A 12,623-nucleotide genomic window follows, 5' to 3' on the forward strand; every position below is an offset into this window, starting at 1 on the left:
AAAAATATGATCATTGAATAAATCTATCTTCTTTAAAAATTGCCTCCATTAGAATATTAAAAAAAATAATTCCACAGTATACATTCATCAGGAGTAAATCCTTGGAAAATGGGAAAAATAATAAGATTCCAATTTACAGGACTCACCGCCAGACCCAAACAATCTAGAAAACCATAAGGGGATTTAAATCCCTGACTCATGACCAATTAAGAGTTGATATCCAACCCAAAATGTTTCTGTGTTGTAAGATATTTATCCTTTAAATCAGGATGATAGATAAAAGATTGTCATAAGATGTCCTAAATATAGACAGTAATCACTGACGGATCCAGGGGGGTCACAGCCGGTCCATGCCCCCCCCCCCTACTTTGAGAGGCACAAATAAAATCTGTAATGTGAAAATGCCAATAACACAGAAGTGTGCCCCTCTCTTTCAAAAGTGTAGACTTTTTTGGGGGGGATTGTCAAATTGTTTCGTGGACGAAATCTTCTTAATTTTTGGCTGAAAACCTTTTTTTTTTGCTTGCCAATTTTTTTTTCAGGAAAATGTGCCCCCTTTTGAAAAATCCTGATCCTGATCACCTGATGGTAATTCATGTCTAAATTGCAGCTTTCATTAACCATAAAAAAAACCAGTACCTTTATGCATAATTGTATTTTCTGGGTCTATTACAATTGGGAAAGGTACAGAGAGGTAGTGAAAATCTTGAAACTCTACAAACAATTATAATATACATCAAGAATAATTTCAAGGTAGCTTAATATCTATCTAAGTAATGGCACTACACTCAATCAATTTCTAATCCTAACCAAAATACTCTCTCGGGCCAGGCAGAAAACAAACATTTGAAAAGAAGATAGAAAATAAACATGTAACACTGGGCCCTGCAACACAAAGCTTAGCAATGATCGTAGAACACTTTTCTATGATTGATTCCATTGACTATAATGTACAGTCAATCATGAAAACCGACCATGCGATTAAGCGATAACCTTTGTGTTGCAGGACCCAGATCTCCTTTAATTTGGTTGAAGCATGGTTTATGGATGGACAGATGGTTGCTATACAAATGTAAGTAGTATATATAGAGATAAAATTTGGTGTATATCTTGTCCAATGATATCTATTGCAGTTATAAAACTATATACTGCTCATGATTCAAACAAGCAAATATCACATATAGGTGTTAGTTAAAATTTCCTATCTACTTAAAAAATGCTCAAAATTCATCACAGGTTGCAACATACAATGAAATATGATTGGCACATACAAACTTTGACGGAATGAGAACATAGCTTGTTGAAAGCTCCGTCATTATTACACAACCCATTAAAAGTTGCTACGAGACAATAAACTTTATTCATACACTTGAAATATATGTAAGATTTATCATTGCAAATATTGTTTATTTCATAGCCAAACTACATAATCAATGAGAAGTTACTGCAAATATTAAAATACAAAATGAATAGATACCCATTACCCATTGGCTGTTCATCTGGTAAAGGTGGCAATTTTAAGAACTTTGCAAGCAATATTTCATAAATTGTTTGAAAGTAGCCTAATGTCAGACATTATTAAAATGCACAAAGTTTTGCAAACTTATTGCTTTGTAAAAATGTTTGGTTAACAAAAACTCTTGTAACTTCTGAAGGTTTCCATGGTGAAATAGAATAGTCTAGTAGGCTCCACTGTACACCATGTAGCTTTCTCGGGTAATTGTTGGTTCTGAAAAGGACCACCCAAATACAAATTCTTGCTTACAAAATTACCGAAATCTTGTCTGATGTATTCTAACTCTTTGAAATAATTCTCTTCTCAAGGTAGGTGCAGAGTCATCACCATGAACCTCCTTCATGACAATGACATCTTGAGCCCTCCTAGGGCACACTTCACAGGACCATCATTAAAACATGAACACTCTCATATCACTGAAGCATGAAAATCAAATTTAACACACATGTCAATGCAATGTTGAAAACCCTGTTGTGAGGGTTTGTGAAAAATATTCTGGAAAAAATCAGAAGTGTTTGTATCAAGACAAAGACAACGTAAAAAGCCAGCAAACCATGATACCATGTGCAGTTTAAAGACATTTTTCGTGGACCACAATTATTCTAATAAAAGATTGAATTTCTACTTCTAATTCAAGTGTTTAAAACTAACAAAGAGAAGAATCACACAAGTTAATAGTTCATATTTATTACCATTAAAAAATAGTCTAACATTTGGGACTTTAAAAAATGCTGAATTTTAATTGCAGCTCCTCTTTAACTAAATTACTTTCTATCTTTGGAAATGTATTGCTTGATCTTGCCTCACAACGGTTTATTCTGGAGGAAATAGGTAAACATTTTTAAAGCTTGTGCTGGTCTTTCCTGCGGCACCATGTGACCTGCCCCTTTGATGGTCACCAATGATAAACCTTCAAACTCCTTGACAAATCCTGCGATCTGATCTCCCAACATCCAAGGTGATCTATCAGACTTCTTCTTCAGGTTGAGAGATTCAACGAACCACTCGTCACCCAGGAAGTTGCAGGCCATGTCCGTGTCTCCGTTGTACACCATGCCTCGATATTTAGCCAGGATATCCTTGTAGGTGGAGTACATGGTCTTGTAGATAGTTGTGTACGGGAGTTGACTGTCATCAAAAAAGAAATAGTAACGTGTTTTAGGGAATAATATTACTTCTTTGGGGGGTCCGTCCCCCAACCTAAAATGTAGGGGGGGACAGGACCCCCGTCCCCCGCTTCCGCCTGTAATCGATATGTCAATCATAGCTAGATAAAATCGGTGGCTTAAGTTATGAAATGATGGTCTTATACCATCAGGAATCTAAATTCAATTTCAAATCCCCAAAAGGTTAATGTGGAGTTCTGCACGGAGTAATACTCTTTGCCAACCTAACAAAGACAAAATTTCATATTTCCAAGATTTCTAGTAAGGTGCTACACATCTCTTCATGAAGTCAACAGACCTCATGTCAACTGAACAGCTCTGCTGCTATCCATGTTAGTCTTACCTGCAGACCTCCCACGAAGGGGCCTCGTCGGCAATGTGAAGAGCTTTCCTGACGTTAGGAAGGTTGAGATAGGCCGTCACTCCGGTGACGTTGATGCATGGTGGTACCAAACCAACTTTACTCTTTGACAAAATAGCAGACATGGGCTGGAGAAAAATGGTTAAAAGATGCACTTCACACCATATTTCATAGCAGTGGTAAATAAAATTCATCAATATGCAATTAACTTACATCAGCCTTAATCTCTTACTTCATTTTGAATTAATTGAAGGTGACCTTTTTTCCACTCTGTACTTTGTAATCAATCAACAGACTTTCAGGAAAAAACAAATGCTCTGAAAATCCTTTTATTGGCTTTATATTGCAAAATTTAGTCTCATTGACAAAAATACCAGTCACAAGATTTCTTTTTGCCATTTTCTCCCAAGTACACCATTTGGAATTAAGAAGTAAACTAAAAGAATGTAATTGTTGCCAAAGCGAGAAGCAATCTGTAAAGAATTTTAACAAAATTATGTTCTATTTATGAGGTACTAAATATCAAAATGCATGAGCCTGTAGTTCAAAATCTAGGTTAACTCTGGTCTAAAGTTGTGGTCAACTGTGGATAACTAAATGTAACACACATCTCTAATTGTAGAGGTCAAAACTCTGAGTATGTTTGACACTCAAAATAGCAGGAAGGAGTTTTCAGAGAGCAATGTTCAGAGGATTCAAGAACAGAGAGTCTTCTGTCAAATGCCTCTCAACCAAGAAGTCTTTGTCAAAACTTTGTAAATCAAATCAGCAGTTTAGTCCTCGACTCTGGACAGATGACATATTTGCAATTTTTGTCAGCTCCAAAACTTACGGAGAGTCTGCTGTTCATTTTCACCAATACCGTATTCAACAAAAACCTCCCAGCTGTTCTTAATCTTTTGATGGGCATTTTCAATACATCTACTGTGTCTTTGAATCATTTGTACATTGCAGAGCAAAAAAATACTTAATGACTCTCTGGGAATAATAGATATAATTTTTCTTCACAATTGAATTAAGAATAAAGTACGGGCCTTATGCGAGATTACCATACCTGATAGTACTTAGGCGGTGCCTTTGGTAGATGACCCAAGGCATGCATCATGTCAAACTGATATCTGGTCAACAGAGGGCTCTGTACTGAAGACGGACCATTGTAACAATCCAAGTAGAGGGAGTAGGTATTCAGCCCAATGTCATAGACAACGTTGAGGGCTTCGGCAACCTAGGCGATTCAAACAAAACAAATTTAGTTAAATTAACAATAATTACATCAACATTGTCCATTTAAATTGAGCAGTATCTAAATGTACAAGTCTACATAGAGTAAAGAAGTAATGATGTCATGTTTTTTTTTATCATTTCATTAATTGATTTCTTCACATCTTGAAGGAGCGTGATGAAAACACCAACAGCTGAATTTCGGAAGTAGTCGGTTCAACAGGGCTTCAGGAATCCATGACGTTTGCTCCCGCTGCAAAATCCACACATTAATGGAATTACCGACTTCAACCCTGGATATAACACTATACCCTATCCTAAACCTAAAGCTGATATAACACCCTATTGCAACCCTTACCTGGCCCATACATCTTAGACAAAATAAAGCCTGGAGCAATTGTCACCGGAGCAAATGTGTCACCGGGCAGGATACATGACAGCAGGAATATGTAATTAGCCCTATTGTAGTTGATGTATTATTGACCATGTTTTATTCATGTTAAATGGAAGAATAAGACATTGCATTGAACTGAACTGAACATTTTGATTTCTACAAGAAGGCACTGAAAACAGTTAGGTTACTTTACGAAATTAAAGGTTACTTTACAAAATTAATATAAAGTACTAGTCTCTATTTGGGATGGGTTTTTTATTTTTGTTTTGCTTTTAACCTGCAAAATATGTTTGTACTTACAAGTGTCTGGCATTCTATATCTGTAGATTGTGAAAACACACAATATGTCCCATCACAACACCTTTCGTTCAAGCTCTTCCACAGACTGAAAAAAAACAAGGAAACATGAGGATAACATTAATCAGACCTGTCAACGTTTTCAAATAGAAAAGCTAATCAAAGTAATTATAACATTAATTGTTTTCTTACCAAATTTATCACATAAAACATAAAAGCATGAATGTGTGGAATGATACAATAGAATAACAATAATAACGATGAATTACTCAGTGTTACAATTCTCTAGCACCTTGGACCCGTTGCATAAAAGTAACTATTATAGTAATTTTGCCATCGAACAGTAATCTCCCTGAAATCCTTGATTCTGGTTGGTTGATTAGCATTGATTTTCTTTACTATTAAGACAAGTACAAGAGTCAAGTACAAAACAACTATACAGCTTAAACAGAATTTGGTATTATTAAATTTCCATGATTCTAATGATTTTAGCACAATATGCCTACTTGTATCATTACTTAATATGATACAATTTTTGGTATTTTGAGTATCGGCCAATGAAAATATATGTCTCTTTTCCAGTTTGATGAAAGATTCATAAATCATTACAATAATTACAACATTAACCTACAATTTCATGTCTTTCTGTTTTTAAATACTCTGCATACTAGAGTGTGTTTAAGTACCTTTAAACAATTCACAAGTATTTTCTTCTTATAACTCAATTTTTAAGAAAGATTCATAAATCATTACAATAATTACAACGTTAATATGCAATTTAACTTCTCCTTTTTTTATCTCTGCATACTACAGAGTGTTTAAGTAGCATTAAAAAAATCACAAGTATTTTTTTTCTTACAGCTCAAATTTTAGGAAAGATTCATAAATCATTACAATAATGTCAATATACATTTTCACTTCCTTAAAAAAATACTTTGCATACTAGTGTGTTTAAGTACCTTTAAACATTACACAAGGATTTACTTCTTATAGCTCATTAGACACAGACAGTCCTTGAGAACAAGGGAGAATGGCGAGTTTAAATAGAGCATTATAGAACCACAGGGTCATAACATGCAATCATAGCCATAAAATGATTTGTTTTGAATACAGTGAAACTTACTCAAGACCAATAAGTCCATGGTAGTAGGCAAAATAGACCAGAGAATCCGAATTTGTGGTGAAATTAGTTATACCATTGCCAACAGCAAATCCCTGTGTAAAATAAAATAAAGATTCCAATAAAACTCAATGAGTATAAAGAAAAAATGATGATTAAAAATAATGTCATGTAAAAATAAATTGTATATCAATTTCTTTCTCATTGGTAATTGGTAAAATGAAACATGTTTTTTAGTATTTCAATTTGTATATGTACTTTGAAAATAATCACCCCTATCTTCTATCCCTTTTTGTTTCTATATTTCATTGATAAAGAGTTCAAAGAACTGAAAGATGGTAAATCAATGGCTATTTCACAATAATTTTCATTCATGATATTCAATTATATTTTCACAACTTTCTTGACTGATTAATACCTCACCCCTAAGTTACCATACAAGACCTGTTGGAATTAGAAAAATAAGTATGGATCAGATCTTGTAGAATCCTCCAAAAACTAAATCTCTTGGCACTGTACTGTAAGATATTTATATATAGTCTGAGAGGTGACAGAAACGGTTTTGGACATTATGTTCCTTTATTTTGTATGATTTATATGTTAAGGTTACCTATTTCTGGGTGAATACACAGTGCAATGATAAAGGCATAGCAATTCTTAAATACTATATTATCGTCATTATGAAGGGAGAAATGACCATGATAGGAGAAAAAAAACAAGTATAAGTAGGGGGTAGACTAAAGGGGGGTGAATGATAAATCGAGAATAAGAGTGAGTAATATGAACAGGGAAGTATATATGTTTCAATCTTTTCTCCTTGACAATTCATGTTTATATGGAAAATAACCTCCTGGGTCCCATTGCATAACAGTTATCAAAAATAGTAACTTTGCCATCCAAAGGTATCTTTCATGAAATACTTGATTTTGATTGACTGTTGGACCATGTTACCATGGTAGTTACCATTGAAAAACAGAGTTACCATGACAATAACTTTTATGCAACAGGGCCCAGGAAAAGAAAAAAAGAAGAGAGAATAGATATAGTAAGGGGGGCTAATATCCCCCCCCTTTCTTACCTTCATATTAATGGTAGCATTGCCATTGAGGATCCTATGAGTGAGTGTAGGCACATAGATGCCCCCGTAGCTTTCGCCCGTCACATAGAAATCGTTGGAAGCATACTCTGGGAACTTCTTGAAGAAACTCTGAAGAGCCAGATAATTACCCATTGATACCTTGAGGACGAGGGAATTACAGAGAGACAAAAGTGTAGCAAACAAAGTACAAGTAAAAGAAGTAAAGAGAGCAAAGATAAAGAGACAAAGAAAGGGTAATTACCCCTACATGGATAACTGATCGGTTAATGATAAATTACTTGCCACACGTTACAATGAATCAAACCACCACCACTTAAGAATTTCAGTAGTCAGACATAAATTTCGAGATAAACGAACCAAAAGCTATTTTACAGGGTTAAACGCAAGTTAGATCCCACAGTTACCAATGATGTACATGTAATAAGGCTATCTTGCCATCATTGTAGAGATAATCAATCATTAACGCTTGCAACAACTTCTGAAACTGCTGCTTTATTTTCAAGTAGAATTGAATTTATATAAAAAAATCATTCATTCTTTTTCTTGGATAATAGTTTGAAGCAACAAAGTTGTCCATCAAAATATTAAAAATAATCATTGAATTCCCATACAGAATTTAGATAGTTTTAGTCACTTCTATAGAGGTTACCTTATCATCATCAGTAGCATATTCCTTGGTAGGATTATAGGAGTAGCCGACGCCAGCTGGTGCTTCCAGAAAAATGACATTTGCAACTGTATTCCAGCTGTATTTATTCATATATAACGTCTGACCATCAGAGTTTACCTGTAAAAAAACCCAAAGAATTACACATGAAATGCATTTAAATCAGTTTTACTGATATTAACTTTATTTGACATATTTCACATAATTATAAACATAGTACAAAAACAATATAACATCTGATGAAATAACATTGTATAAAAAATAAGACATGACAGCATTCATCTAAATTAAATATACAGCAATTTGAAATCAAAGACAAATTGAAATATGGTGAGATACAAGGGAACCTGCATAAAAAACATGGTTTAAATAAAATGCAGGAATTTGTGTATAAAGACATTCATTATAGCACCAATACAACTTGAATATATAAACTGAATATGCACTGAAATAAAATTTGTTTTAAAAAAGGATCAAGTTTGTGGAATTTTTTTTGTCATTATGAATCTGAAAATTTGAATGTAAATTGTTTTGTCCCACTTCAGGATCAAAATCTACTTCAGCACCCAATACTGTATAATAACCATAAACAGTGGGTGAGATGAAAGCAAGTGTAAGTTTAAAGTCTAAAGAAGAAGAATAATACATACATGAAATGGCCCTAGTTCAGAGAGCATGCCATCCATTGAGCTACAACCTGGCCCTCCATTCATCCATAGGACAACAGGGTCATTGGCTGGGTCATTCTGCGATTCTACAAACCTGAAATAAAATGATAATGATGATTGGAATAAAAATAAATTACCACTCTTTCGCACTTGAGCTTCCATTCCATTAGGCGTAAAGAGAGAGAGAGAGAGAGAAAGAAGAATGACACACACTCACAGCCAACGATGACATAAACAGCAACAAATAGACCAGTGAGAAATCTTTCCATAAATCACTGAGAATTTGTTTTTTACTTACTTACTAGCAACTAAAATTACAAAACAAATAACCATAACACCTAATTTCATCAAGTAAAAGCTACACCCCTTCAAAATCCTTAAATGTTCCTCCACTTCCAGTTATCTTGTTACACCCCAAATTTCCCAAATTTGAGAGGAAAGATCATTTGTCTACTCATCCTCACAGATATGGAAAAGTCTTCCAGAAGTCATTTTAAAAAATAACCTCTGAAACTTTCAAAGAACATCTACATTTTTTTTTCAATTCTTTTTAAAATTTACTTCATTACTTTCGAAAAGCACCTTGAGCATGATCGATATAGTGGAATTGGCATTATACACAGTCCAATATATTAAGTCATTAAAACACTCAAAATGAGCCAGACATTTTCAGAGGGTGGGTACTAGTACATAGAGTTGACAATACAAGGTGGAATTAAGTCAATTTTTCAACTTAGATTTTATGATTTCACAAATTCACAGAGTTAGGTTTAAGTAAATAAACCAGATCCAGGCCTACCATGATAAGGTGACAATCAACCTTAGTTCTTAAAGTTTCAATGTTTGCTGCATCTACATTCCTTTATCTTGACTTTATTGATTCAATAAACGTGTGACTGTCAATATCCCTTTTTTTTATAGTTGTTTGATTTTTTTATTGAGATACCATAGCATATCCGGTCCAAGCATTAGAAATTGGGACAGATCTTTTCAGAGCAACAAGGGGATTTCATCAGAGATCAAGAAACTGCAAGTAGACTTTATCATCAGATAAAAATGATGAAATCATTCAATGAAGCAGGAGTGAGGCTTCAGAACATTGTTGGATTAGGATCAGATAGGAGAAATATGATGATGGGGAGAAATCATTTCGTCTTCAGTCACAAAAAATGTCTTGCCTGGTATAGCAACATAGTATTGCATGACTTAATTGAATCTGCCACTCCTTGCACCTGAATGCCTTTGAGACATTCTAGTTCCTTGCCAGAGTGAAGATCTGGACAGAGAATTTAATTTCATCTATTTACAATACTTGTAATAAACAAATACATTCAAATACAAAAAAAAGGAGAAAAACCTATAATGTATATATTCACTTTTAAAAAGGTCATTGCTGATTCCAAAATATTGCATTCACGATAAAATACTGTATCTCTGTTTCCTGTGCAAGCGCAATTGGAAAAATTTGCGATATCTTGGAGTGAATCTATAATGCATGAAGATACGGTATCAGTCATAAAATCAGTGATGTTGAGATTGATACAACCCTAGAATACGAGTAAACTAGTTGCTTTCAATTTGAGTAAACTAGTTGCTTTCAAGTCTGAGTAAGTGCCTGATAGTGGTAAGTTCAGTTTTTACTTTTTTGTGTCAATTATACTTATTTTCTTAATATTTCAAAGAAGATAATCATAAATGATAAATTGAAAATCGAATACAGTTATGGTTGATGATTGCACTTATTTGATTTTTGGAGGAAAAGAACGATAACCCAATTCTTGACAAAATTGTAACCAAAATATTCTGAGTTAATTACAAAATCCAAAATTTTGTTTTCCAGCAAAGATCTACAAAGTTCTGTCTTAATTAAGCATTAAGTTATGAGTAAGAGTGTATGTGAGAAAACAAATTTTAAGGTCGGGTTACATTTCATTATTGAATATGGGGTAGTGATTTTTGACAGAGTAATACTTATAGACAGGCTGATAATGATAGAGTGTGCAATTTTCAGTGCCAGACTGTGTCCACTCACACTATTGCGAGGTTAGTATATGCTATACGAACCTTGCACAACTTACGTGTTTACGCAATGGATTTTAGAGTTGTCGTTAAAATCGCTTCGTAATGTGAATGATGTTAGCCAAAACCCATTCCGCTACTCACCAGGGCTTTTTTCTGGTAGACAGTGATCCATTTTCATTTTTAATATATTTAATTAAATTAAAAAAGGACACAAAAAAGAGCAAAATCGCTTAACTCCGCCTGGAAAGTGGTTCCGCACGTCTCTTCCACGGAAATAAAAGGAAGGTCGTTTGTGGCGCTAATACAGTTCACAACCTTAATTCAGCTTGTCTGTATTTTTCAAACTAGATTCATGATTTATTGTATGCGCAATTTCAATGATTGTTTGATAAAATAGAGACACCAATAAATGCAATAACTTAAAAAACATACTTTTTTATTATTTTTTGCTGATGATATAAATACTTTTTGGAAAAATATTCAAAACGACAAATTAAACAAAAAATATAGAAAAATTCTATGTACGTGCACCTTGAACGAAGCCCCACAAGTGCTACCGTTCGTTTGTCAATTAACGTTCTACCAAAGTCTTTACAGTAAAAAGATTGGACACTTTACCGACTTCGCGTAATGCTTTGCATCGATTTACATGATAGTTTTTGTGTCTAGTCTTTCCCTTGTAGTGTCTTTGATATGAAGATAAATCGTGCGCCCTCTTTCGCTCATTAGACGAAAAAATTTGAGAACTTGCAAGGTTGGTTTGTATTTTGTCAACAAGAAGAAAAATCAACGCTTAAATGACGTTTTTTGAGGGATATTCATATCATTAGGACTAGAACTTAAGGAATTGTCTTCACATCGTTTGGTAAGTTTCCTAGGACTTCATTCTGTAAGTCCTCTTAATTAAATTTGCAGAAATTAATGACATTGTTGAATGCGCCATGCCTTCAATTTTCCTGTACTGTAGTGGGCGGCACAGATGCAGCCATGGGTGGTCTGAATCTGGCAAGGTGTCTGTGGATTTGTTAATTTTGGTCCCGACTCGCACTCAGCAAAATTAAGAAATAAAAACAACACTAAAACTTGTAAAATCTAGAAATTTTTTAATGAGCAAGAATATTAATAAATCAAATATGTTATGGCATGAATATGCTTTATATGAATTAATGCCTAATGCCAAACAACAACACAGTCACATTCATCGGCGTCTGGATCTGGTCGATCGTCGAGATCGAGCGAGTTTACAGAACACTCACCAGTAATGCAGCCGGTCCTGTCCCGATGCATTCAAGTAACCCGAGTAGTGACGAAAGCTCGGCTGCGTCTTCAAACCCGGAAGATTCGTGACTTCATCTGGTGCATATGCCGCTAACGCTACATTTGCAAATAACTGGGAAACAACAAATATCACAAAAACATTGATTTTCCAAGACGAAGCCATTTTGAGAAGTTTAAAAAGGCGAAAAGGGTAAATGTTTAAGAAATTGCCACCGACGCGATATTACCGTAGTCGGACTACTCGCAGGCTATTGTGCGAAATAATCTCGGCTAACCGGTATCACATGATGTTGCGCTGGTCAGCTGATGCCCATGGTCACGTGACCAAACCAAACGATGGGTAGATGGGGGAGGGGCTGAGACTAGGGGGCGGAAACAAGGGTAAAACGAGGGGACTCCCTGGTATAGTAAACCATCTCCCATAGGTCGACTCGTGTGTTAAATTGGCTCGTAGAAAAGAAACGTATGAAATTAGAGGGTCGAATATGTAGATAGGTATATCTGACAAGAAAAAAAGTTACCACGACGGCTCATTTTAAAATAATTATGAAGATATAATATCTCCTGGCCTGAAATAGTAAAATAGCCCTAATTCTTCCGCCAGCCATGCAGTAGTTCCAAAGTTAGTGATATTTCTTTTCAATCGGGCAAGGAAGTTTATGGTAAATATACCATGGTCACATTTGTTCTACGGCGGCCGTACGGCGAGTCAAAAACAGCCGTTTTAACATTTTTGTGCCAGCTAAATATAGGTGGTTTGAATAAAAATTAATAAAACGGCTGTTTCGACTCGCCGTATGGCCGCCGTAGAGCA

General features: G+C 34.7%; 1 protein-coding gene across 1 annotated transcript; it reads right to left on the reverse strand.

Moving 5' to 3' along the window:
* Positions 1 to 2,292: 2,292 nt before the first annotated feature.
* LOC121407746 (lysosomal protective protein-like) lies at positions 2,293 to 12,074 on the reverse strand. The gene is made up of 9 exons (XM_041598937.1): positions 11,788 to 12,074; positions 8,492 to 8,603; positions 7,824 to 7,961; positions 7,154 to 7,312; positions 6,079 to 6,170; positions 4,959 to 5,043; positions 4,098 to 4,268; positions 3,026 to 3,171; positions 2,293 to 2,644 (listed from the first exon to the last, which is right to left on the reverse strand). The coding sequence occupies exons 1-9, from the start codon at positions 11,970 to 11,972 to the stop codon at positions 2,320 to 2,322; spliced, it is 1,413 nt and encodes a 470-aa protein (XP_041454871.1). The 5' UTR covers positions 11,973 to 12,074; the 3' UTR covers positions 2,293 to 2,319.
* Positions 12,075 to 12,623: the final 549 nt, after the last annotated feature.

The sequence above is a fragment of the Lytechinus variegatus genome, chromosome 2 (assembly GCF_018143015.1).
Source record: "Lytechinus variegatus isolate NC3 chromosome 2, Lvar_3.0, whole genome shotgun sequence".
Lineage (NCBI taxonomy): Eukaryota > Metazoa > Echinodermata > Echinoidea > Temnopleuroida > Toxopneustidae > Lytechinus > Lytechinus variegatus.